At 38.1% G+C, this 27,148-nt stretch overlaps 1 protein-coding gene and 1 long non-coding RNA gene across 2 annotated transcripts in view; both read left to right on the top strand.

Annotated features, from left to right (window-relative positions):
- The first annotated feature begins 1,869 nt into the window (after positions 1 to 1,869).
- DAB2IP (DAB2 interacting protein) overlaps positions 1,870 to 27,148 on the top strand; it is a 210,831-nt gene continuing 185,552 nt past the window's right edge. The window contains exon 1 of the mRNA XM_069771194.1: positions 1,870 to 2,369. Within this exon, the coding sequence (XP_069627295.1) occupies positions 2,312 to 2,369 (58 nt within the window). The 5' untranslated portion in view covers positions 1,870 to 2,311. The remainder of the gene's footprint in view (positions 2,370 to 27,148) is intronic.
- On the top strand, positions 15,135 to 16,142 carry LOC138682032 (uncharacterized). Its single transcript, XR_011322242.1, has 2 exons — positions 15,135 to 15,800; positions 15,888 to 16,142. It is a non-coding gene; the product is annotated as an uncharacterized lncRNA (long non-coding RNA).

Here is a 27,148-nt window from a genome sequence, read left to right on the forward strand (position 1 = left end):
CATGATTCTCCAGGCATTTCTAGTCCCCTATGATTGAGGTAGGCTGTGTTAATGAGTCACTCTGTGTGTGTGTGTATGTTTGTGTATCTCCACATCCTCAGATACAGAATAGACAGATGATATCTGTTCAGGACTCCTCACCCCCAAAACTTCTTTAAATCCCTTCTATACCTATTATTGTCAGCTCAGACTGGAGGGATGTAATATGTGTCAGTCAAGAGTTAACACACTTTTTTCTATCATATACTAACTCCTAGACTATATCCATGACCCAAAACAGGTGGAGGACTGTTAACAGGCAGAGTGCCATGTTCCTGTAGTCACAGAGTAGGTGGTTTTGTGGGGAAGGTGGAAAGAGGGAGGTTTTTTGTTTTGTCAGTGAGTGGGAGAAGCAGTGAAGTTGTAAAGAACATAGGGAGCGTAGGGTGCGAGGGGAGAGAATATAGGGTTTGCAGCACTGTAATTTAGACCAAAGCAGAGATCTCAGAACATTATTTAATAGAGGCTATATACTGTGCGATACTTAAAATAAATAGATGGAAATGAGTTTTTCTTCTATTAATATGGCATAATCCTCAGGAACAATACTAAAGTGTTTTTGCAAGGTACAATTACAGTAGAGTCATATCAACCTGCTAGGTTAATTTCTCCATACAGAACTGCATGTTTTTCTCCCTTCAGCCAGCCATTCATTTGTCCGCCTACAGCGTGTAGCACCAGGCGTGAATAGTCAGCTCTAAAGCACTAGTTACATGACTCTGTAAAGAGTGAGCTAGTAAGGCAGAAGCATTACCCAGGAGCACCAAAATAGAAACCCCTGCCTGCTTCAGAATCCTGTCTCATCAGCCATGAGAAACCCAAAATGCATTAAATCTGTTGTAGATGTTTAGAGTGATCCGTGCCTTAGATTTAGACAAAAGCGTTCTCTTTGAACAAGATATGTTTTAATGCCTTAGCTAGAGTATTAAAGAAAGAGTTTGAATAGTAGGTTCAAAGTAAAATTGATCCTGAAAGTCTGGATTTGGAGAATTGTCTCAGGATTGTTGTAAGCAATAAGAATTTACCTTTCAGAGACATATCTTGGTTTATAGTTGCACATTGACTTTTTTTTTTCTGTTATTTTATGGACATGTCTTCAGAGAAAATAAAATTTTTATTCCTCAGCTAGGTGATGGGGTCTTCTTCCTCAGTCCTTGTACCATATCATTTATCCAAGAAGTTCAAAGCATGGAAAGCTGGGAAGTTTCAGCTGTATTCCTGTGAGATAAGACATATTTCAATGTCAATATCACAGAAAATTGAGGCACAATGGAGTTATGAATTATGTGAGGTCTCAGGGAGTTAGTGGCAGACCCAGTAGCAGAATGAAGGTGACCTGACTTCTAATACTATGATCTAACAGACAGCTAATATTGTCTCTCTTGAGAGAGTCTGCAGTTGCAGACTTCGGTATAATCTACCATATGAGTCCAGCAAGGCTGGTGCTTGCCCCTCCGGCTCATTTGCAGAAGGCTGTTTAAAATGCCAACTTAGCAGCAGCTCCTGGCTTGGCAAAGAGGGTAAATGTAGGACAAGGTCTCCAGCAGAAGGCTGTTGCTGCAGCAAGTTACAACTGCCCAGTGCGGAGTCATTGAGTTGCCTCCCTGTTAGGCACTGGCTGGTCTATTCATTCTGCAAACAGCCTCCTTCCTTTCCAAGACAGCCCTAGGGACACAAGGGAATGGCAGAGTTTATTATAAACTGAGTAAAGGAACAGACTATTGCTGGAGGAGATCCAGGGTTATAAAAGATTGTAGCGGGGGGGAGGAGGAGGAGGGAACAGGACATAATTTGTGTTTGTGTGTGAGGGGGTGCGTGCTGGTGGCTTCAACAAGGCATTCCCCAAACCCTCAAGACCTTTGCTGGTTTTGGTGCGATTTTCTGCAGTGCATACCGTACTGTGTCAAAGCCCACTTACTTTTTATTGTATCAATCATTCTCTTTATGCAGCAACACGAATCGGAGAACGCTTGCTGGTCCTGTTCTGAATGAGCTCCGCTCTCTGCCAGCTCAGCCTAGTTACTGCTGTAACTTAGTCTGGGGGATGGGAGAAAAAGGTTGCTGCTACTTTAAATATAATGCATTAAGAGGATGCTGGAAAAAGGCCTGCATGCTGTAATACCCAGCCATCTAGTTGGAAAAGGAGCCAGATGTAATACAAAAGAAGAAACACAGCCTCTTATGGATGCAGCACTAATTCATAAATCAGGTGAATCAGCTTAGGCAACTGCTGTGTTTTTATGCCTCTGCTGCATGGAGAACTGCATGTTGGATGCTTTTATTTGAAGTAATGGAACCAGATAATCCTTTGGACCAGGACAACTCCAATGGTAAGAAGTAGAAAACATAGAAAAGAGAGGAAAAAAAAGGATAGTGAAAGAGTGTCTGAGTTACACATCCTACTAAAGGCACAGGGTTAGGCATGTGTTTTTACTGTCTTCTGCATGGATAAGTAGAAATGAATGTGGTAATGTACTTCACATTATCTTAGAAATCACTCTGTTTACAGGGTTTTGAGATAAACATATAGTGGACTGATACATACAGTTCATTGCAAGGAGCAGTAATCCTTGCAGAATTAACCTATCTCCTGGACAGCCTTTGCTGAGAGAAGAGGAACCTATGCATTCTACATTATTCAGTTTGGGGGTCTTTTTTGCCAGTGAGAAAAGAATGTAACTTTATGCCGTATGTGCTGTCAAACGTAGCATTTGGAAACAGTTTCTTTATCTGCAGAAAGCTTTCCTACAGGCAGTTGCATGAGTAATTTACTTAGAAGGATATATTTAGCTAGGGACCACATAAATTCACCCTGGAATTAAAGTCCATGGTTAAAACTGCAGCTATTCCCTGGATTTATAGCATTCCACATGCTGATGTTCTGCTATCTAGTCTATTGAAGGCATACAAAAAGCATAAATTGGGGTAAAAAGTTGTTTGCAATTGCAAGTCTTATTTCTCTGTTAGTAGAGTGAATTGGCTGCATTGAGGACAACAAATTGTTTACATTTATGAAAACAATTTAGGATGGTGATTTTCAGAATAAATTGATTCTCAGCTCTTTAATATGTATTTGGTGCTATTCTGGATACAGTTTGAAATCTGCAAAGTATTCCACTTCCTACATACATATTGTTCAAGAACTAGTTATGTATTTCCCACAGCATATTCTCTGCTGATAACCTAGAGCTTCAAGTACGACATAGCTGCAGTGTTAATATCACAGTAGACCTAAAACTGTACGGAAGGAATGTGGTTAAGGGAATGAAGTAACATTTAAACTATGTGAACAGTTGACTGGGCAGATATAAGTGGGCAGCACTGCTTTACTTCGGGCTCTGTGCCAAACTGAAGTTGAATTGTATAAAATAATCAAGGACAGATTTCAGTGTTGTTTCAAATGATAATATTTACATGAAAAGATTAAGAGGGGAGGATCACACTTTTGATTTCATTTTTCTATTCTCTTTCATATGTGGTTATATTAATTTCTCTCTAGAAGAACAGCATCTGCCTCTCCTGTCTTATACCTCCTCTTAGACCATTAGGGCATAGAATTAAATCTTACTTTCTTCTTTACAGCAGCAAGTTTTGGGATTATCAGAGAAGTGCATGCATGCATAGTTGGGCTGATGTTAACAAACATATAAGCAAATATTCTTGCCTGTCCCAACATCAGACTCTGGACTTTAGGAGTCACAGAGAGTGCCTAGATTCTGTGGGAAATAGAAGTTTAACTTTGGTTTCTCAAATATGTTAAAATGGCTCACTAAATTTAGAATGCATATTTTAAGATACACAGGTTTCTTATTCTTCTCCTTACAGACATGTGAAGTATATTCTGTCACATTGTGTAGAAACTTGTTTTCCTAGAAAATATTTGAATAAGTAGGCAGACACTGGAAATGTTCATAAACTGGGAAATGATGGGTAAGCAAGCACTCATGGTACCAAGTATCCTAGAAGAACCTACACTGGTTCCCCTTTCTAACTATGTAAATCCCCTTCTTTCTTTTACAGTTTTTTTAATTACTTTGATTTAAATTATCCCATTGTAAACCAAATGGGTTGAACCATTTCTTGATCAGAAGGTCAGCTGCTTAAGTGTTATGCTGCTGGAGCTGCAGGAGAAATATGCAGGACTGAGGGATTAATCTATTATTATGATACACAATGCATTATTTTGCATTAATTCAGTAAATAGAAAGTTCTCAAAAATATGCCAGCAGAGTGCTGTTAAGAAAGATTTTCCCCTTTGAGAATGTTTTCTTGTAGCTGTCATTCTTGAAGCAGCCCCTTTGTCCCTTTTATTATCAAACAGCTAGTGAACTGCTATGAACACGGTGATAACTATTGTGTTTATCTTACTGTATTGCTCATGTGACAAATATTAATGCCTTGGGAAGTGACCATAACTTGAAACTTCTGTGCTTACTGTAGAAGTGCCTTTTTACCTTCAAGAATGTAAAATCAAATTCCTTTTTCTGCTAGCAGAATGAAAACTGTTATTTAATCTACCTGATAGTTCATACCGGTTAACCATCTACCTTAAAATTCAATGTCACTTCATTCTTAGTTGCTTATTGCCAGCCCAATCAATAGATCATTAATGATAGTAAAAGCTGTTCTGAGGAATTGGTGGCAATAATATACTTTAGAGTTGCTCTTTTTGCCTTCTGCGGCCCTGTCATTTGCTTATAGAGATGTACGAAATCAGCTAGAAGGACATTAGTGGAATATTCAAAACTGAGAAGCTGTGTGTCTCATTTCTCAACACAGGTTTTTTTCCTAATCAAATTACGTTGCCAGCTTTTCATGGAGATACTTCATAGATTTATTACTGCTTGTAGCTGGAACAGAGAAGGACCACTCATTTATTTGGGGACCTGAAATGAGATTTAAGCTGTATTAGTTGCCTTGACGTAATAGACCGTGGAATAAAATCATAACCTGTGGGTGAAATGTTTATTGGATTTTTTTCTAGGATTCTTCATTGAGCTATAGTGCTTCAACTGCTTTGAACACAAGCTTCATGGGTTGCTATCCATTTTGACATTTGTGAAAGGAGATAGAAGTTCTGTAACTTCTCTCCATGTATGCCTAGGATAAAGGCTCATGTAAAAGCTACAGGATCTTGTAAGGATCTTAAAAATCATTAAAGCACCCCCTTTCTCCTCCCTCCCCCCCGATATTTTCTTTCCATTCTCTGAAATGCAGGAATATAAAGAAAGATAATTGTAATTTTATGATGGCTCAAGTTCTGACTTTTTGATGTGTTCTTTTCAATGTACTGGCGTGGTTTTACTTGATTCTTTTCACAAAAAAATTTTCTTGGAAGAAAAGTGCTGAAGAATGTGCTGATTCTGAAACCATAACCCTAAATTACCCATTTCAGAGGGATGACATATCAGAGCTACAGATTTCTCTTTTGTACTATAGCCACTTGCAGCTACAAGAATAAAAGACAACTCAGCAGCTTTTTGCAAGCCAGTGAAGATTTATAAGATGTTGTATTTGTGTACAAACTTTTGAGTACAAAATATCTATGAATTGTGCATTTGTTGTGTCTTGTAATTGCTTAGATCACAGTTTATATAGCTATAGTGAACACTGGTACCACCTCTGAATTTATTCTTTTGCATGTCCTGACAATATTTCTTTGTGAATTGGTTGTTAATCTTTTAAGGGCACAGTATTTTTTAGTGGACCTTTTGAACAACCCTGTAGACCAAATCCCAACTACTGGTTTTAGTGGAATCATATTCCCTACACAGTAAGTGTGAATCACAAATGCAGGTTTTGTACCATGAAGAAATGAAATTAAACCATTGTGCTTTAATAATACAATAATTATAGCATATTTTTTTCAGTCTCTGACATACACATTCAGCCAGGTGAATTACATGGATGACAGCCAGGCTTGAAGTTTGTCTGCTGCTGGTAATTTAGATTCTTCAAGCAATGTTCTAGGGCAGTAATGAAATCCTTGCCTCAGTGACACCCTGATGTGCATTAAAAATCACACCTGGCAGAGAGGAAAACAGAAGCAAAGATTGGGAAAACCAAATTTTTTGTAGAGTAGGTAGGAAGTTTGTTAGCAGAGTTGTACAGGAACCCAAGACCAACAAATTATGGCTGCTGCAGGTGAAGACCAAACGTGATTGTTATTCAGAGAGAGAGGGTAGATCTGCCTTAGAACAGGAAAAGGCCATGAATTTTGCTAGCGAGCTGGATTTGGCAGATGATGTAGTTTGGGGTACCTCATCCAGTGTCTCAGCAGAGAGCCAAAGGCTCATCAGCACTGTAGGCTCTTTAGTTCCCTGTACTTGACATTTACTTTCACTGTGTGGACAATATATATGTACTCTTAACCTTATATTATCTTTTTTTAAAGATAATATGATGATCTCAGAGAGAATAAAGATTAGACTCAAAATAAGATGAAAAATAGTGAAAGCTTTTGAAGTGTCTTTTTGAAAGTTCCACAGAAAAGGCTGTGAACCAGGAATTCCCCATGCAAGAGGAAATTCTGTTGCTGAATAGTGAGGCAGAGGCAGATAACAGAGGAGCTGATTTGGCATTTCTTCTTCAGAACTGCATTTTAGGCATCTAGTAATGAGAAAAAGAAGGAAAATAGGATGACAACACTAATTTTCAGTGCAGTAGTCTGAAGCCCCTGCCTTCTAAATAGAAGTAGTACTGAAGATACCATGCAGTTACGCTTTGAAAAGTAAACTCTCTCTCATCTACCAACAACTGAGTATTTCTAAGAGTAAGTTATTTACATTTTACTGTTGTAATTAAGTTAACTTGTTCTGGAGCAAATCTCCCCCTGATGTGAATTCCCCAAGTGTGTGGAAATTTGGTCAGGAATCTATTTTAATAGAAGTATGTCTAGTGGTTTAGTATTGTACATTGCCTGGAAATTAAACGTTAAGTGTTTCTTACAGGTGTTGCCATTCTGGCATGCTGTCTGAGGAAGCAAAGTTAATATTACTGAACATTTGTATCTGAGAAAGTAAATAGAGAAAATAAAGATGCTGTGTGATTAGACTGGTAAGCAAGGTTTGATTTAGATGTGGTGTACTGAAAAAGTGTATGGGACATGGAAAGAGGAGGAGAGTATAGAAGAAAAGACTAGCTTGCTTGAAATTTATACAGAATAAATTAATAGTAAACTTTTTTTAGTTTTTATTATCTTTTAAATAGTCAAATTACATTGATACAATTGTCAGTAATAAACACATTAAATGTAGAGAAAATATGAGGTCTGAAGAAGATACAGAGTAATACAGAGAACCAGTAGAAAATAATTATAATACAATCTTAATATGGCACACTATACATTTTTGTGCAACATTAAAATTAGTTTATTTTTGCTGACTTTCTAATGGGCATGGGTCACTGTATTGGCCTTTTTTTTTTTTTTTTTTTGGTAGGCTTGCACAAATTGCAAACAGCTTGCTTGGATCTTTGAAAGGCAGAGCACTGATCCTTTTCCTTATGTGAGAGAAAAGGAGTTTTGTCTCAGAGCAGCCATCTTCCAAAACTGTGCAAAAACATAGGTGAACTTTGGCATTTCTTATCCATAGTACTGTCCTGCCCTATTAAGTCTGAAAACTTGATTTCTATATAGAGTGAATGTTGGAAAGTAATGAGTTTTGGTGGTAGTAGTTTTTAAACGTTAATTTCCATTATTGTCTACAGGACTGAAGAAAAATGGTAATGAGTAGATTGGCAATTAAACATATTAAAATATCATTAGGTGGTTAAGTAGTGCTGTACTGTGGCCTGTGGTGCAGATCCTTAAAAAATTATTTGTTCTTTCTCTACTTACCTCAGCAAACATTCATATTGTTTATAAAGAACTCTTTGGGTTAAATACATCGAAGAAACAAAGCGTACATTATTACTAGAAATATTTATCCTAGACATCTGTGAGTAACCAGATTATTTAACAAAGTGTGTTACTTCATGATATTCCATTAGAAAAGCAAGGTCTTTCTTTTGAGCAGTTTTGAAAAATCATACTTTTTTTAGTGAATTTCAGTTTTCAGGGCTGAGCTAGCAGAGGACTATAGAGTGTTAAGACAGTTATGCTTCATTCTTTTCTTTGTTAGAGTTCTTTATCTTATCGCTTCTGACAAAAGAAGAAACAAGTACTTGATGGTAGGAAAAATCAAAAAGAAAAAGACAAATGGCAGTGTAATACCTAGAGAATATAAATGCAGACTGAATTCCTGATGAATTGTGTATAAAAGTGGTAGGCATATTTTGGGTGGCAACCCTTTTCTTTATATTTTGCTGTAGTTTTCTTGATTTTACCTACACTGTATTCAGGTACTAACTATAATTCATAGCAAAGATGTGTTGTACTGAAAGGTAAGTCTGAAGCAGCTAATAAATTTTTCTGGGGAAAAAAGTTCTAAATCTTGGTGAGCAAAACCAAAGTGGGATATCTGCACATCAACACTGGTGACAAAATCAAATAAAATATCCTACCTGAGGGCAGCATTTATTGGCGAACATATGAAATAGTGACAGATTTGCCCCGCAAGTAACATTAGGCCACTGTTCCACATTATTTTCTGAGGTTCCTACAAGTTATATCATCAGTATTGGACTTAATCCAAAGAAATGATCCAGGTATGTGTAGTGATCATTGTTTGAAAAGGATGATAAATAATCTGCCTGAACTGTCAGTGATAGTGTGGCAAGTAGAGCAAACATCACAGAGTTTAAAGTAGGTGGGCAGGTGTAATTGGGTTTCTCTATTGTCATCAAAACTTTTTGGCAACAAAGAGAAAGATTTAAAAATAGATACAAGCACTATCTGGTAACTTCATTATAATTTACACTAAGCAGGGAAACAGAAAGATCCAATATAGCTTTAATAAAGTGTCCAACACTGTCAAAAAGGCAGAGAGCTCCAGGGGAATAGGAAACCAAGTATTAAGAAGTTTACTATATAATGATTTGTAGAATGTGTTCTACAATTTCCAAGTTTGTAATTGAATTATGAACACCGTTGCATGCAGTCTCCTCCTTTCTCTCCCTACTGAACTCTGTAGAAGAGGATTGAGCCAATCAATAAACAAGCACCCCACCAGATGATGAGCACACAGTAAGGGAGGAATGAAATCGTGAAGGAACATTAGATGAATAGAATGTAACCATCCATACTTGGAAGTACTGGAAACAGCCAAAGTAGTGTCTTCATTCTTTGGTAATAAAGAAAAGGGCCCTTTCATAGTCAAGCATGTTCAACGCCTCTTTTATTTTGCTTCTAAAAGAGAGCAACTTCAAAACACAGCATTGTGGGGAAACTCCCAGTTTTATCACTAAAATACAACACCGCTACAAGTCTCTTTCAGAACTTTCTACAGCAACAGCCTACTATTGGAGAGATGAATTCAGTATAATTAAATGGAATGGAAGAGTGTACTCTATTAATCTTTCTTCTGGAATCTGTCCAGTCAGGACCTGGTATCTAAAAGTAGTTGTTAATATTAGTGAGGTGTATCAGCTGTGTGAGGATGCTACGTAGGAAGATGCCTCAGAATGATGCTGCAAGGATAGTGAAGACAAGAGGTTTTTAATGTTTTGTTCATGTGTCTGATTTGGAAAATAGGGGACAAGGGATTTCATGGGAGTAGAGATGATGAGGAATTAAAAGCATACATCTGATGTTTCAAGGTATTTATAGGTCAGAAGCTTTTAAATTCATAAGGTTCTGGTAGTAGATAACAGAAGCTGGAGAAGCCACAGAAGAAATTGTCAGTCCTTAATGAGAGCTGAGACCCACATTTTGACAAAGGGTCGGTCAAGTAGGTTTTTCTGAGACCTTTAATCAAGGGTTATTGTGATCACATACATGTAACTACTAAGATGTTGGCCAGCAGCCTCCTCTTCTGGTGATGCCCAGAAAGATTGACAACTGCTGATGCTTTACATCCATATCTAACAAATGTACTGTACACGAGGGATATAAAGAATAAATAGCTGCTTACCTTTAGCCACTTCACTGTAATATTCTTTATTATGTCTGATCAGGATGTTTGCCCAGGAGGTTTCTCAGTGCATACATGTGGTTATCATGTCAGTTAGAGCATCATGGTAATAATGTTTACATTTAGATGTGCTTCCTCTCTGAGCATCTCCAAGGAACTAGCACATGTAAAAGATTTAATTGGAAAGCATTGCTACTGCTGATATGGGCTCAGAGGCCTAGCAGATGCCTTGCTAAGTGAGTCAGTAGTCAATGATTTTGGCTGCTGTAGAGCTTAATGCAGTGATCAGAAAATGTCTGCCAAAATGAAGTTTCAAGAAATGTTTGTTTTCTTACTGGATCTAGCTATGCTTCTAGTTTTGTTTTACACCTTTAAATACTTCTCTAGATGTAGTTGGGAAGTTGGTAGGCAGCTGTGGCAGATGTAATAACACAAACCATTGTTCTTTGTCCTGTAGCTGTATGTGTGGGTTTGTTTGCTTAATCATTGGGTGGGCATGGCATGGCTTATGTAGCAAATCGATGCCTCTGAATGTAGGTCCTGCCGTTAATCCAAGCTGGAGAAATCCTGATGCTTGGTGTTTTGAAAGTAGGAAAGCAAGATGTTAGTAGAGTTCTCTTATTTGTTCCAGAATGAAGAAAAAAAAAATTGACGTAAAATAATAATAGCATAAGTTAGACCAGAGTTCACGGTATTTTATTGTCTCTGCAACTGGTCTTCTGTTTTGCAGAAATGCTGTTAGAGCATTACTCATGGCAGAGAGAATATCCCTGAAGAGTTTTTCACAGTTCATGTGTCAGACAGGAATGCAAAGGATCAATTTACAGCCACAGACAAAGATCTGAAAATGTCCAGGGGGACCTGGGAGAATGCTTCTCACCCCAAGTAGTTTTACTGATTTAACTGATTCCACTTGTCTGACTGCTGTGTGTTTTCAGCTAACCCAGAGTTAATTTCTGAGTGGCAGCAATAAAAACATTGTATGTAGACTGCAGTGAGAGCTGGTATAGGAACATTAAACACAGTGTTATCTCCTTGCAGCCTCTTGTGTTATAAAACTAAAGAGAATTTCAGTATGTTTTGGAAAGCTCACGAGTGCACTACTGTATTCCAGGGAGAAACCTGCTGGTGCTTGTTTCCATGAGTAACTTGCTTTGTTTAGCAGATCAGCCTTTACTACTCAGTTGCAGCCGTCAGAAGAAGCCAGGCATCAAGTTGAGGAGTTGTATTTAAAAGTGTTCTCTGGATGAGGCAATTGCAATGGTCTATAAGCTAAGCAAAGCAGTTGGAAGTAGTTTACTGGTTCTGTTTGGCCAGCTTTTGGGTAATGGTTGTACTTCACCTGAAAGTTGGTAATCATTAATTCATTTGCTTCTTAGATGTATTTGTTTTATTGTAATTTAAAGTTTACTGGTAAACTTCAGGCAAAACCAGAGACCGTATTAATCTGTTTAGGAGAGAGAGTTTTGAAATTAACCTTTCTTCTTTTCCTATCATTTGCAATAGGCCTTAATCTTAGAAATATTTATGTATGTATTCAGCAAGAGATGGTATGAGGAGTTTCACTGAGTTATCTGGAAATTTTTTGTCTGGAAGAGCACACGTACAGTTCGTCCTTTGTTTGACTCTTACAAATGTTTGTTGTTTTTAAGACTGAAGAAAAAAAAGCAAAGATTCATTTCTTATTGGGGCGTTTAACCCAAGATGAAGTTGATCACACAAATTAAAGATACGGCAAATGTAACCAGCATTTAGGATTTAAGGAAAAAAAGCAGGTGCATTCAACTTGAAACCAGTGCTTAGTACACTCAGGGCTGTTGAACTGACTGCCTGTGCCTCTGACTAGGAGAGAGGCGTGTTTTATTTTCCCTGCTTATTCATTTTCTGAGTCATTCATCTTCTGCTATAGCTATTGAAAACTGTAACAGAGTCTGGGAAGCGCTTAGCTTTCGAGTGCTGCCTCCTGATTGGACTAGGGAATGCTGCTGTTGGGGAATAATGTGTGAATACCATCTGCTCCGAGGAGCTGGGAGTCTCAGTGAATTTTGCTTGGAGAGGCACCTTTAGCCAGGACTACAGGCGAGGGGAGCAAGCTTGCTTTTCCTGTTTCGTATCCAAACTTCTAGTTGTCGCTGGATTTCCTTTCTGTTTCCCTGTTAAACTTTTTTGCACTTCGCTCAAGGGCTGAGGTGCTTCTCCTGTGGGTTTTGGGGTTGTTTTTCCTTTATTTTTTTCCTGCATGGGATTTCTTCTGGGGTTCAGCATGCACACCAAATGGGGAAATAAATCAGCAAGTTTTGCAGCTGTTTATTGCAGCACAACAGTTAACATGGAATGTCTGAGTTGCTTTGAGAAACTACTTCCAAAAATTTGACCTGCTCGTAAAAAGGTAAGCAGTTAAGTACTTCTGAATTTCAGGGACTGACTTTTTACTTGCGTAGAGGTTTTGTTTTGTTAGGAATGAGTATGTCTCATTTGAAATGTACAGTTGCCTTGTAGCAGTGCCTGAGATCAAAGACTGTGTTTTGTCTCAGAATTTCCTTAATGAGCCTGAAGAAATAAGCAGAGTTGCAAAGATGATTGTCTTTTGCTCTTTTGTATAGAAATTGTTTTACAATAGGTCTTAATACAAACTTTCTGCAGTGTAAGTGTTATTGTAATTCAAGACAGCATGTATTTTGTGGTTTGCATCTTTATGAAGAGAACTCTCTCAACTCTTGTTTTCCTGATTATGGAATCTCTTTTTCAGACTGTTATCTCAGACGAAACACAGCTATTTTTCAGCAGTCCAGCTTTGCAGTCAAATGGTGCATTCCACTTCAAGAAGACAAGATGTAGTTTGTGAGCCCATTAAATCCTGCTCACTAATGACCTGCTGGTGTAGACTCAGTCACTAGAGAGAAAACTGTAGCCATTCCTTTAACCTCAAAACAACAGGCCTGACACCAACACGATTGATGGCCACCACTCTCTCCCATTACTGTTAGCACATACTTAACTTTTTGATGTTACTGTTTTAAAACATAGTTATAATTTTTTTTTCTCTGAAGGTTGCATTTTAATCAGAGACTTCTATCTACACAAGGCAAAGTTAGCTAAGGGAGGACATGAAATATTGATGTTTTACAAAATCTTAGCCTTCCTTCCAGTGAGTCAGATTATTCAATTTACTGTTGTCTGTTCCAAGGAGAAATCCGCAAAGGCTATTTCTAAGACTTTGTTTGCTGAAGGCTTCACTGTAATTTATTTTTGACAAACACCTGTTTTTTAGCTTTCTCTTTTGCGTTGGTATGTTAATTGTAACTGTATAGTAAGTGTGTAAGTTGCATGTACTTATATGTATTCTAAGAGAGGTGTTTAGTACCTGTAAATAAGGGAACAGTGGATTTATGTAAGTGATACTTGATCTAACCTAAACTTTTCGTATTGAATCAACTTTAAATAAACAAGATCTTACATCTAGTATGCTTTCTTACACTCAGGCCTGTTGAGCTAATGTTCTTGTAATACAGAAAAGAGCTGTTGCTGTCTGCAGTTTTACTAAAAAAAAAAAGACTAACAATCAGACATCTTTTCACTTAGTCATTTTTGTGGCAAAATGCCAGATCATCAAAAGCAACTCTTTTAATGAGAAAAAACCTTACTTTGCTGAAGCCTGAATCAGGAAAATTGTTGCAAGCCAAAGAAGGAATGCCTGAATCGCGCAGAGGTGCAACACCAGTACGGTCCATTGGCTGGCGGTCACTGTACTTACTTAGAATATAGGATATATGGATTAAGGTCTCATTGTGCCTGGTACAAGCCAAGTGTGTGTCTCTCATTTTATGTATGTTAACCTTGAAAGGTCATGCATGTACCAGTACAACTGGGGTTTTCTAGTAATCATCACATTTCTGGGTATAGAAAAACTATTTCTCATTCATTGCTGCTGATAATAATAAATGCTCACTTAGGTCTTTTTTGGTAGAATTATATTGTCAATCGTAGATTTCCCAGGTGCCCTCTTTTAATCTGTCATTAGACCAGACATCATGATTATAATGAAGTAGCTGAGGAATAAAATTCTGACCTTCGAACTCCAGAGGTGAAGATCACTTCCATTCCAGACATAGCAGAAGGTTTTTTAGCCGTTGGCAGTAGTGACTGAGTATCAGCAATAACTGATAGTATTTGGGGCAGTGGAATCATAGCTTTTTAATTCAGTGGTATGTACATACGCACACTCAAACCAAAGACCAGCTGATTGTAAAAGTGTGTTTACTTTTTGCTCAGAGTAGACAGGCTTTTTATACTTCCCCTTCATCAAACACAGTAGTTGCTTAGTTCAGTGGTCTAACTGTGATAGATGTTTTTGCATGGGTAGAGTTTATTGTTTAGAGACTTAACATGCAACTCTTCTGTAGAGGGTTACTGCTAGATCCTTCAGCAAAGCTCTCCACAACTTAGTACTGGTTAATATTTCCTTTTAATGTGATCCTGTGTACCTGCAAAGCACTTTTTGTTTGTCTGCCTGTTGCTGATATGCTAGTATGATCATCAATACTGCAATGCTTAAATGTTTTTCTCTCTCTAAACCAGATATCTTCATGCCAGCTTAAATGTGTTGCTATTATCCTGTTCTTATAAAGGGGAGCTGAATTAAAAGTGGCTCGCCCAGGGTCACGCACAGGAAGCTTTTATCATTGTATTGTAGTTGCATTGGATCTTCTATGTTCCTAGTTAGCTCTTTAGCCATTCCTCTTGCTCCATAGTCTTCCTCCTTGGCCATTTCCCTTTCTTTGGTCTTCTCCTCTTCCCTCCCTGCCCCCTCAAAAAAAAAAGCTGGAGGACATTTGTCATTTTGCTGTGGAGACCATTATCCACCTGACATGTCTATATGAATTTGGAAAATCTCAGTGCTGGTTTTTTTCAGCAGATCAGGGTATTTGTTTCCTTGAAGATGAAGAATTGTAATTTTCACTATAGGAAGTACTTTCTTGCTTAAGTGGCAACTCTGACAATGCAACAACACTATTGTGCATTTACAGCTTAATTTCAGGAATCCACATAGATTTTTTTTTCCCCTCTTGTCTTCCACCACAATTCTCTTGCCTGACTTAGTTGCCAGACTTTCTCTGGCAGTTCAGTCTCACTTAATTCACAAAGAATGTGGTTCCCTCTGCCATACGTGGTGCCTGGAGTCTAAATCAGTACATTTTTAGTGAACTTCAGCTTAAGACAAATCTGACCTACCTAGAATATTGGTTTCCAGTTTGCAGCCGTGAACCAGAGGGATGAGGCACTACCATTATTGTTAAAGTATTTTGCATGTATCTGTGCTAGCTATTTCTATTGCCTTTTACATAATCTAATATTCCTTTGCCAAGGAGTAAAATGTAATAGGAACTATTTTTGTGTTCTTGGGAGTATTTTTCCTGCCTCTGATCTCCTCTGAATAGATGCCGCCTCCTGCTATGATGTCATCGCTTCTGGTGCTTGCCAGTAGACTATCAAAATTTTAAAAAGCAAGATGAAATCAAGATAAGACAACAAAATCAAGATAAAAAATGGCTGTCTTGCCTCCATTTAGGTCAGATGAAGCATAGAAGCCAGTGTTTCAAACAGAAGAGAAGCACTAATGGAGAGAGAAGGACTTCAGAGAAACTGGGACAGTCTAGTGGCAAGCACAGTATACCAGACAGTTCCTGGTTTCTGTTTCAGACTATGTGAAACCATTTTGCAGAGCAGCTGTGGAAGTGAAAATCAGCAAAAGTAGGTTTGGTTTTTAATTTCCTCATGGAAATTTTGAAAGTCCTTTCTCTCAGGGTATTTAAGCCCACATCTGCTCTTTTCTCACAGGAGACTCTGCTGACTACCTTGCCCTGGGGTGGACTGTCTTTAGCTCCTCTGACCCAGGATCCCTAACCTCTTCTGCTGTGAACAGTATGTAGTGACTGGAACAGGGACTGAAAATGAACAGCTTCTTTTTCCTTCAGTCTTGGGAATTTAGTCTTGAAAAAATGTAGCCAGAGCTGTATGGCAATTATGTGAAGGGCTTTTGAATGATCAGAATCAGATTTTCTACAGAATAAATTATTTCCCAAAGAAAATTCAGCTAATTTCATCTTTCTACGTCTTTTTAGGTAGTATTTCTTTACAAAGTTACAATGTCTTACTCTTTGACTTTTATAGTGTCTAAAGCAATGGTATTCCTACTACCAGGAACAAAAACTAAAACATGTTTTGTACTGCTAAATGAATATCAGCCAGTGGTGGTATTTCGTTGAATTTATTAGTTTAGCATTTAATTCCTTAGAGTTAATGCTTTAAAGTAGTTAACTGCTACATTTAAATCAAACTTGGTCAAAACTTGAGTGGTTTTGTATGTTTTTCATGGTAATTTGCAAAAGTATACATTGCATTGTACTGTAGGCTGAAAATTAATTCCAAAACCTATACTGTGCTACCTGCTGGCCTTCTGTACTTGCCTGGCTGCCGTTTCTGTGGTTAGCATTGTGAGAAGTGAAAGGCTGCTATCTAAACTCTAAACTCTGTGTGAGTGTTGTGCCAAGAGTAACTGTAGAAGAATAACCACAAAACTACATTAGTGATCCTCTCAGCCATGAACTGAAGATTTCCACCTCCTTTGTAAGGATTAGCTTAGGCTTCAGGGCCCTTCTTTTTGGGGTTCTCATTACTGGGGACTGTCACCTGGCAAACTGCTGTGACAACTGTGCATCATATGTCTTCAGCAGACTGAGGGTGAAGCTGGAAGAACCATGGGTACTTCAATAAAGGCCATAGGTTAAACCTAAAGTGCACTGTAGAATATAAAGCTGTTACATTTTAAAGGTCTTGCTTAAGGATGAGATTCCTTAATATTTCAAATAATAAATATTTGTAGATATTATGTGTATAATATATACTATATTAGACATATATGCCTCTGTACCAAATAATAAGGAAATCTAAAAGGGGCGACCTACCATAATATTCCAAAATGTATATTTCCAGTCTTTCTTGCTGAAGTCCCATACAGCATCCTTAGCTTCTGATCCTTACCTCAGCAGCTTCAAGGCAGAACAAGAAACTCCCTTGTTTCAAGATTGTAATTTTTAATTAAGTAGCACAGAATTGAAGGCAAAGAATATTGTCAGTTGAAATGAGTCTTGTACTTAACTTCATTCTGTAGTCACATGTCTAATAGAACTAAGATGAAATGATTTATGGACAGTGTAGAAGAACTGAATCTCGGGAATAAAGTCAAGGTTTGAAAATAGGTGTCTTGAGAAGAGAAGTGTTTGAGGGGAGCAATATTTTAAATGTGCGTGTCATGGTTTAACCCCAGCCAGCAACTAGCACCACGCAGCCACTCACTCACTTCCCCCCACCCACTGGGATGGGGGAGAGAATTGGGAAAAGAAGTAAAACTCATGGGTTGAGATAAGAACGGTTTAATAGAACAGAAAAGAAGAAACTAATAATGATAATGATAACACTAATAAAATGACAACAGTAATAATAAAAGGATTGGAATATACAAATGATGAACAATGCAAATGCTCACCACTCACCAACTGATGCCCAGTTAGTTCCCAAGCAGCGATCCCCCCTCCCAGCCAACTCCCCCCAGTTTATATACTGGGCATGATGTCACATGGTATGGAATATCCCTTTGGCCGGTTTGGGTCAGCTGCCCCAGCCGTGTCCCGTCCCAACTTCTTGTGCCCCTCCAGCCTTCTTGCTGGCTGGGCATCAGAAGCTGAAAAATCCTTGACTTTAGACTAAACACTACTTAGCAACAACTGAAAACATCAGTGTTATCAACATTCTTCTCATACCTAACTCAAAACACAGCACTGTACCAGCTACTAGGATGGCAATGAACTCTATCCCAGCTGAAACCAGGACAGTGCGTAGTACCTTTCACTGAGAAAAGAGGATGTGCTTTAGATTAGGACAGTATGTTTTTCAAACTGCAGTATATGAAATGGCTGCTGGTTATGTCTGTATGTAGTTTATAGATTTTCACAGAAGAATTTCCCGATACTATTAATTGGAGAAATGGTGATAATTATTAATAGGATTGAAAAGAAATGGAGAATACTGATAATACATGCAAGCTTGTGCTTTTAATACAGTTTGTGTGGGTGAATTTGGGGGGGAGTAACAGAGAACATGTCTATTCTTAAAAAAGAAATTCTTACAGAAAGATTCATATCTTGGTATGTATGGCTTCCTCAGTTTTCTTATAATTTTATCCACATGGCTTTATCTCTAAAAGCAAAGCCCACCACCCCCACCTCCTACCCCCGCTCAGAAGAACTGCTGGAATCAGAAGATGACCCTAACTTTCCTCCTGAGAGTGCTGAATAACGTTGTAGCTGTGGAAAATGTGGAACAAGAGGATGTTCCAACAGCCAGATTTTCAGGGCAGTGAAAAAGACTTTTTAATGGGTGGAATGCAAAGATTCAAGAAGAAAGAACAGGTTAACGGCTTGTTGGCCTGTTTGTCATGCTGTTCTGCTAAAAAGGTGAAGATCTCCTGCAGTGTTAAGAGCAAACCCCTTCAGGTTTTCAAGCTGCAAAGCTAACCAACTGTCTGGCTTTGAAAGAGCTACGAGTGTTCAGGACTGAAGCAGTTTCCTTTAGGGAGTATCTGACACATCTGTTAAAGTCTCGAGCTTTGTGACAACAGGTTTTTCCTTATTTTGTAAAAAGTCACCAGTCCAAATAGGTCACCACTTTTTTTAAAGACATTTACAATTTAACAGGAGAGACCTTCTCCCCCCATATTTCAAGTCTAAATTAAATTTGGGGTAGGAAAAATAAACTTGTTTTGAGCTTCATTCAGCGTTCTGTCAATATCATAACAGTCTTAGAAAGAATCAGACTGATTGTCTCATTTTGTGTTTTCAATTTGTGTATGTTAGGGATGGAAGACAACTGACAGTAGAGGGAAGTTCTGTTCTCCAGTAATATATTTTAGTATTTTTGGTCAAGGAGGTCAAAAAGGCTTTTGTCAGACACCAAGACCTAGAAGTTTTGACATCTAGGTGCCTGCCACCTTTCTCTTGGTCATCTTCCTCCTTCCAGGCTTTTCTGGTACCTCATCCTGGTCTGCTTTGTCATCATGAACCCTTGCTCCTCCTTAGCCACAATAGCACAAATGATTGAAAGCTATTGAGCTTTTTTTTTTTTTTTTTTTTTTGCCATTTAGTCCTGTCCGTAGGGCTGTTCTTCTAATGCCACTGTCCTAGTCACTATTGTTTTGGCTTTCAATGGTAGCTTTTAATTCAAGTCAAATTTAATTCCATTATGTTAAGATTATATTTGTCTCGGATTTCTTGTATATATGCGGGATTTCCACAGGCAAACACCTGTGGCTGCAAAATGTCTGTGAATGGGCACCTTAACAGCTTTGAATCCTAAATAGGCATGAAATCAAGAAGCCAAGACATGCCTGCAGAAGTACGGACACAAGCTGTAAATACAAGGCATCCCCTTTGGAAAAGATGTCATTTTGTTTTGGTGGGGTTTTTATAACTACTGGTAAATTGGCATGGATAAAGAAGGCAGTGATTTCTCTTATACTCCCTCAAAATTTTTCATATATAAATATGTCCTAAGGTTGTGGATAAGTTCATCCTGATTTCTTATGGGCCCTTTGAGATTGTTGACTTCTTGATTTCAGGCATTTGATGCATCTAAAAGTGAAATGGGTGATTTTTTTTAAGCTCCCCCCCGCAGCGTTTTGTGGACAGCTGATCAGATTCCTGTCCAGCATTTGCTCTCAGTCACACCCTGCTTTTATGTGCAGTGGAGTAGAACTGATTTTGTGGTAGCGCAAGCGGGAGGAGAATCAAGGCCTCTGTGTTCTTTATTTCATTGCAGTCCCATCTGCCCAGTAACTGCTCCAAGATGTTAAACTCATATATAACAAAAAGGATAAATAAACTCATAGAACACTAATGATCAAAACTGTCTCTATGAATACCACTCCTCAGCTGCAAGGACATCAGGATCACGCAAAGCTCATTGTAAAAGGTGTGCAATTTCAGGTCCTTCCTCTGCTATTGCTAGGTTTACTGCCACTGAGGAACAGTCAGACAAGAACTGCTCTCACGCATACGTATAAATGCTGATGTCTGTCTCAGCAGTTACACCTCTGTGAAGAGCCATTGTACAGCTGTTTTGTGCTAGATTTTTAGGTTTTGTTCTCTTCCCCCCTTCTGTTCGAAATACAAAAGGCAAAGAGTGGAGGAGGAATAAAGGAGCACTGAGCTTTATTCAGTATTCAGCCTTGAGCATAACTGTCCTATAAACCATCGACCTGGATAGTACTTTAAAAAGGCACTCTGTGTGTGTTGTTCAGGAAGAGCCCTGTAAAGTGACCGGGCTTAAAAGTAGTTGTAAAATTGCAGGATTTAAGTGATTAAATTCTGATATGTATATACTGCATATTTGGGAGATAAACCAGTTAAGTTTAATGGATTTACCTTTGTTTTTTCATTTGACTTAACATTTCCTCTTGGACCTGAACCCTTCCCTCTTCTTGTGTGTCCAAGTTGTAGGTACTGAATCATTTGTCATCACAGGTTCTGAAATCCTTGGTTTGCATGCATTCCATTTACCTCCTCTTTGATAACAGGAATCATGATCTTGACAGGAATTAATTACTATGTTGACTGACCCTTGACACCCCCCCTTAAACTGCCAAACACAACACTGTCTAGAAAAACAAAACTGGTCAAACTGATGCCAACATCTACATAGTCCATTGTTAGTCTGGGTTTTTATACGCAGTACTAATCCGTATTTTCTTAAAACCTGGAACATTCTTTCTGTGATGAAGGGAGCCAGTGTCCCATCAGCTCTCTGGAAAGGTGTCACCATTTCATCTAGAGTTACAAGAAAGGAGACTGAATCTCTAATTTTCTATCCTTAAGCAGGATGACCCAGAGAGGGGTCATTAAGGGGAAGCAGAATTGTTTTGTCCTCTATGAAGTACATATTCATAGAAATTAAGTTCCTTGGTAAACCAGCAATTTACGCTTGCATTTTTTCTAGTCTTTTTTACATTACAGTGCTGTTTAACTAAATTAAGAAATTATCTCAGCTAATAATGTGATCTGATTTCTTCAAAGGGAAAGAGTTTACATATGAAGTCTTGTCATGTTTGAGGAAGTACAACACATGGTTTTACTTGACATACTTCAGGGTGAAGACCTTGTGTGTGGTAAACTTGCCAATGTTATAGAAATTTCTAAATTATCAAATTCCATACTCTCTACAGTGTAAATGTTTTTTAAAATATTGATGCTTTGTCAGTAAATCAGTTCAGTTCAGTCTTGGCACTTAGTATCATGTTCCTTGCAAATGGATCCCACATCAAGAAATGTTCTTAAATATTTTAAGCTAATTATATATGTACATATTTTGGTGTAGGATAGAGATTAAATATAAATCAAAAACCAACACAGAGAAACATATCCCCCATTGGATTATAATTAACTTCCTCCTACTGTAAAAAACTTGTATCCCAGTAGATGTAACATATGGATATTTTGAAAGCTCTATAATGTTTAAGGGTTAAGTGTCCATCTCTTACAGATGTTTTGGACATGTTCTCTGGAGGTCTAGCCAAGGAACAGTGCTTTCATCTGTCCTGATTTCTAATGAATCAATCCCTAATTTTCAGCTGGTGAATGGGCAGATATGCACCTTAAGATAAAAGATACTAATTTTTCTGTTTCTGATCTTCCCATGTTTCGGGGACCATTGAAAACTGTCAACCCTTCACTAGTTGTTTCTTCTTTTACTGCCTGAAAATTTTCTTGGAAGATTTTATCTTGTTCTGTGAATCGCTTGGTGCATTTAGTATAGCTTCTGCTTGCCAGAGTTCTTACTAAGTAGAACTGGTTTCAGTAAATCATTGTAGCTTTGGGAAGTCTTGAGTTCCAGAAGAGGGAGGGGGAAATATGAATATGAGAGTTTTGCCAGCTTGGTAAGGAGCAAAGGTAATTCTCAAAAGAAGAGAAGAGTTTGAACAGGGAGGTCTGTAATAGAAGAAGATTGTGGATATCATTCTCTTACAGGTCAGATTAATATTTCATCTATAGAGGTGGAACAAAGTCTTATTATGGTTGAAAGTGGTAGAAAGTTAATGGATTCAGCTTGCTTTGTCAAGCGTCTCCCTCAATATGACAATATGCAGTATAACATTTTTCTAGCCGTGGAGGAACAGTGATCTATCTGGAGTAAGTTAGTCCAGAGGTACTGGAGCAAGTTGCTTAGCATTTGTCTCAGATAAATGCAGTTGATCACTGCCTTGCTTTCCTGAGCAGTAAAATTCCCACCCCGATTTAAATCTCCCTTTGTCATTGATTCAGGCTAGTATACAGCACATTTATTTCATTCACAGATTTATTCCTGTAATTGCTTCAGAAAACCAGTATCTGTTAAGGTTTGAAGTAGTGATCTTATTTTAATAAATCCTTTAGTATGAAACTAGCTTTAAACCCCCTTGCTATTACTACTCCCTAGTGCATAGGGAGTGCCCTAAGATATATTCCTTTAAGATATTTATTTCTTATGGTAAGTGGGCATCAGTGCTTCATGTTAAAATAAAGTTTGGCTTGAAACTTACTTTTGCTAATGGTAATCTGTGAAGTGTGATGACAAAATTGTTTTGTAAACTGTCCTGTCCAGGGTAAACTTGGAAATCTTTCTTCTTTTTTCTTTCTTTTTTTTTCTTTTTTTTTTTTTTAATTGCTGCTTGCTATCGTAAGCCATACGATGCTTTTGATAACAGTCATCAAATTTTACAGCTATCACTATAATCTCACTGCTGTCAACCATCTGCATCACTCCTCATGTTCTATAGAAACTGAAGAGAAAACAAATACATAGTTAATTTTAGACATCACATCACTCCTCTTAATGGAGTTTTGTGTGCCAAGTATCATCACTGTGTAATGTCTGTGCAAATAATCTCATGGAGACCAGAAAGAATCAACACACAAGTAGATTCCTTAATGGTTTAAAGCCCTTAGGGCTGTGTTACAGGTATCACGGGGTGGCCTGCAAAATGTTTGAAACATACCGAAGTCTGGACACTTAGTGTTGTAACCTCTGTTTGGAAGATTTTTGTTTCATGGAATCTGAACTTGATGTCATCTGAACAAAGAAGTCAGGTAAAGAGCCTACAAGTAGTTCTTGATTATACACCTGTGAAGTGCTATGAACAGTAAAGAAAGTACAGAGTACCCTCTGGACTGCAGGGAAGAGTGAAAAAAATCTTACTTGATTAAAGAGAAACCTGGGCAGAAAAGGTGGAGAAGCACTACTCTGTAAAATAGTTGGTCAGCATTTATATAAGCCTGTGATGCTTTCGCTTTGATTCTAGAAAAGACAAGACTGTGCAAAGACAGATGGAGAAAAGCAATCACATAGATAACAGGACAGTCTATGTCCTACAGCCTAATCCTGTCTGCATGGTGTTTTGTTCTATGGCTTTAGAGAAGTTATTTACTCCTCCTTACTTCTCATCATCCATCCATAAATAAAAGTTGCCAGATGTCGCACCTAATACGGGATTTCCTGTTCTTCACCTTCAAATCCTGTGATTTGTTTAAAAACATGTGGAACATTACCTTTCTTGTGCTTCCCTTATACTTCAGTACAGAACCTGACTTGAAATGCGGGAAATCACCTCACAGCCAGCTACCTCCCTTGCTGGGCTCTCCTGACTTGGTTACTTAGGAGTGCCCTCTGGGTAGTGCAAGCAGTGGTCAAAGAAGGTCCCATGTTGTTGGACAGGTGGAAATACAGCTGTAAACATCTGTCAACTCTCTGTAAAAGAGGGTAACATACCTCATGTGCAAGATCTTCATTCATGAGAGTTAGTCAGATGTTCTGCTTTTACATACCAGGTGTTATAGGAAGAGCCACAAACTTAATAAATAATGATACTTTATAATTCTACTACCTATTGCTTGCTAGGAGTACCCAAGTACTCAGCAGGTACTGTCTTACATGAATAATGCACAGGAATTTGCCGCTGATTGAAATATACATTAGAGGTAGGCTAAAGCTAAATATTTTTTAAAATTACCCCCCAAAGGACATAAAGTGAAACCTGTATCTCATTAACTTTTTATTTTATAAAAACCACAAAACAAATGAAGGTTTCTTTTTAAGATGGAGTAATGGTAAAATGTAATAGACAGATAGAGCTGTCATCTTGAGAGCAAAATTATGGCCACTTCATTAAGGCTTCACTTGAGTGGTCAGGATTGGTGCTTAAGATGACATCTGTGTAGAGCAAAGTCTTCCAGCATTATATTTAATCATTGTGGAGAGGTGAAAGGGGTGCCACAATAAAAATTATGTGTTTTAAATTTCCTGATCATAGTCCTTTAACCTTTATGTTACTGATATGCAACAACAGATAAGTTAGATTTTAAAAGGAATTTTCACTGAAATGCTGTAATTTTTTATCTCCCCTATTTTTTTCTTCATAGGGAATCCACTTAAAATTACATAATGAACCCCTCTTCATCTTCTGAACAATTCACTGATTAGCATAATTTATAGCTAGTTCTTGTGAATGAGGTGATTGTACCCAGGTGATTGCAAAAAGGTCTGTGGATCTTAGCTTTATAAATATTACTATGAATCTAACTTTGTTAAAGTAATTTATGTAACATGAGTGAGTGCCGTGCAGAGCTCTTCAAATGCGAAGACCGCACACTGTGTAATCTTTGGAGCCAATCCTCATCTTGGCTTTGCTTTTCTTAGCAAAAAAATTAACTCCATGATTATAAAATTCAGCTAATACTTTACGTCTGCAATTGGAATCTTCTCACATGAGATTGTTCAACGCACGCTCTAAATCCGACCTTCGTTATCTGTCACACTGCCTCAGAGAACTGGAAAACTGACTTGACAGTTGTTCGGCAGACCAAATATGTTCTTACATAGTGAGATATTGCAGGAAAATACTGGTAGGTAGATAAGGCACCTTTCAGACTGTCTCTGACAATTAGAAAAAACATCCAAATCTTCCTCTTTGCATAATTGTTTTCATCCACAGCTGGCAAGGCACTCTAGAAAGTGAAAAAGAGTTATTCTCCTAGCAGACAAAGCAGTAACTAAAGGTCAGCAAGATTAATGGAGTTGCCCATGGCCATACAGCTTATTTGTCAAAGATACAGGCAAGGTCTCAAGGTTCCCAGTCTTGTGTTCAGGCCTGTCATGAAGTCCAGGGCTGTGCAGTGCTAGTGCTGCCAGTGGCCAGGCTAGAAAATTAATTCTGCTGAGAAAGTCCTGGTCTCGGCATGCAGCTGTTTGGCTGCTGAATGCTTCTTGTGCTTGTTGGATTTGCCTCTTTCTCCCATGTTTTCTTTCTCCATGACTGCAGTGCTGCCAAAAGGGCTGGACATTTGCCCAGGAGGTTTTAAATACTCTGGTCCTGAATTGGTGGAAACCTTGTCAGTTCTGTTTGTACTTCTCTAAAGAAGTTTTGTGGCTTGTTCCTAGTCCTGCTCATGATAAGGTTATTTTGAAAGAGGAGGAGAATGCAGGTAGCCTACTGTCAGAGCCCTGCCTCAGCTTGTCGGGGGAGTTACAAAAATGTGACATGATCTAAAATTTCCTAGAAACTTGATGTGATTTCTTTATGTCTTGAAGCAAATTTCTGGAGAACTGCCAAGATGAAAACATGCACAGCTATCCTCTGCACAAAACCTTGCATGTTCTATAAAGATGATATTCAAGGAGAAGCTGGAATCCTTCTTACTGTAGAGTAGGGAAATAAAGAATTGCAGCTGTTAATAATAACAAGCTTAGGATTCTTCTTGTTGGAGCTGGAGCAGAACTGCCTGGAAGTCCCTGGAGAATTCCAGTCCAGCACTACATATTTGAAAGATTTGGATCCCAGTCTAAAAATATTTCTGTTGCTTGACTGAATCTCCAAAACTGAACAATTTTTTATCATAATCCAGTCAGAGAAATGAAATCTATAGTGCTCTTGGCCATCAGTTTAAGTATTTTGATAGGAGTATTGTGACTAGAGTGTTTGCTGTAGTCTGCAGGTCATGAATACCCTCTTTGGAATAGGAAAGACGTGGAAGAAACCTACATGCGGTGCAGTTGACTTTAAAGAAATAACTAGCAATGGGTTTGAGGTTCCCTTATGGGTGAAAAAAAAGGTGAAAAAAAGCCAAAAGCCAGTCTGGGCACATTTTCAAGGCCTCTTTTATTTTGAGTAATTAATTCTGTGTTTTATTAGTAATGAAAGCAGGGGCTATTTTGTACCATTCCGGAGCAGTAAAGGGTGACTCAGCAGAAAGTTAAACTCTGATGTAGCAGTACTTTTGCAATTTATCATCTGCCTGTAGTGCTTAGTGTATAATACAAATTTATTGATATTCAGACGAATTATATTCTAAATTCACTTAATAATTACCTCTCAAAGACAGTTAACTTTAAAAACCTGATTGTTTTATAAGTCACTGGAAAAACCACTAGTGTGACATCTCTTCTTTGAGGCAGTTTAAATGCAAGCTGGTTTTTTGGTGATCTGTTTTTAATAAAGTAATTTTATTAAATAAATATATGCATTAGGGCTTGAGCGTGGTGTATCCAAATACTTGCAGCCTTTTTAAAGATTTGTAATGATTCCAGCTGGGTTTTTTTTTTATTTGGTGGATGAAGAATCCATTCTGCTTTGTCTTTGGTTAAGGAAACTTAAGATACTAGATTATATAAATGTACAGCTTTAAAATTGGTCACAGTTATTGGTTGAATAATTGGTAAAATTGGTAGAAATGACAGCTGTGTAACCTGCATACTCCTTAATGTACCTTCGTGAAGTTGCATTCAAGAAATTGTAGCAAAAGACACTGCTGGCCCATTGCTCAAATAGAAATGTTTTCCAGCATGCACTGCATTTTTGTGTTTTCCATCCTGGAATCCCAATAACACTGAATTCCTGGTAGAGTGAATCTAACAGCTATGCCGAGCTTGCCAGCATTGCTTCCCAGGAGCTCTCACAGGCACCTTAATCCCCTTCGTCATGTAGCAGACCACTGGGAGGGATAGAACAGTGCTCCTGT

The sequence above is a fragment of the Haliaeetus albicilla genome, chromosome 26, assembly GCF_947461875.1.
Source record: "Haliaeetus albicilla chromosome 26, bHalAlb1.1, whole genome shotgun sequence".
Taxonomy (NCBI): Eukaryota; Metazoa; Chordata; class Aves; order Accipitriformes; family Accipitridae; genus Haliaeetus; species Haliaeetus albicilla.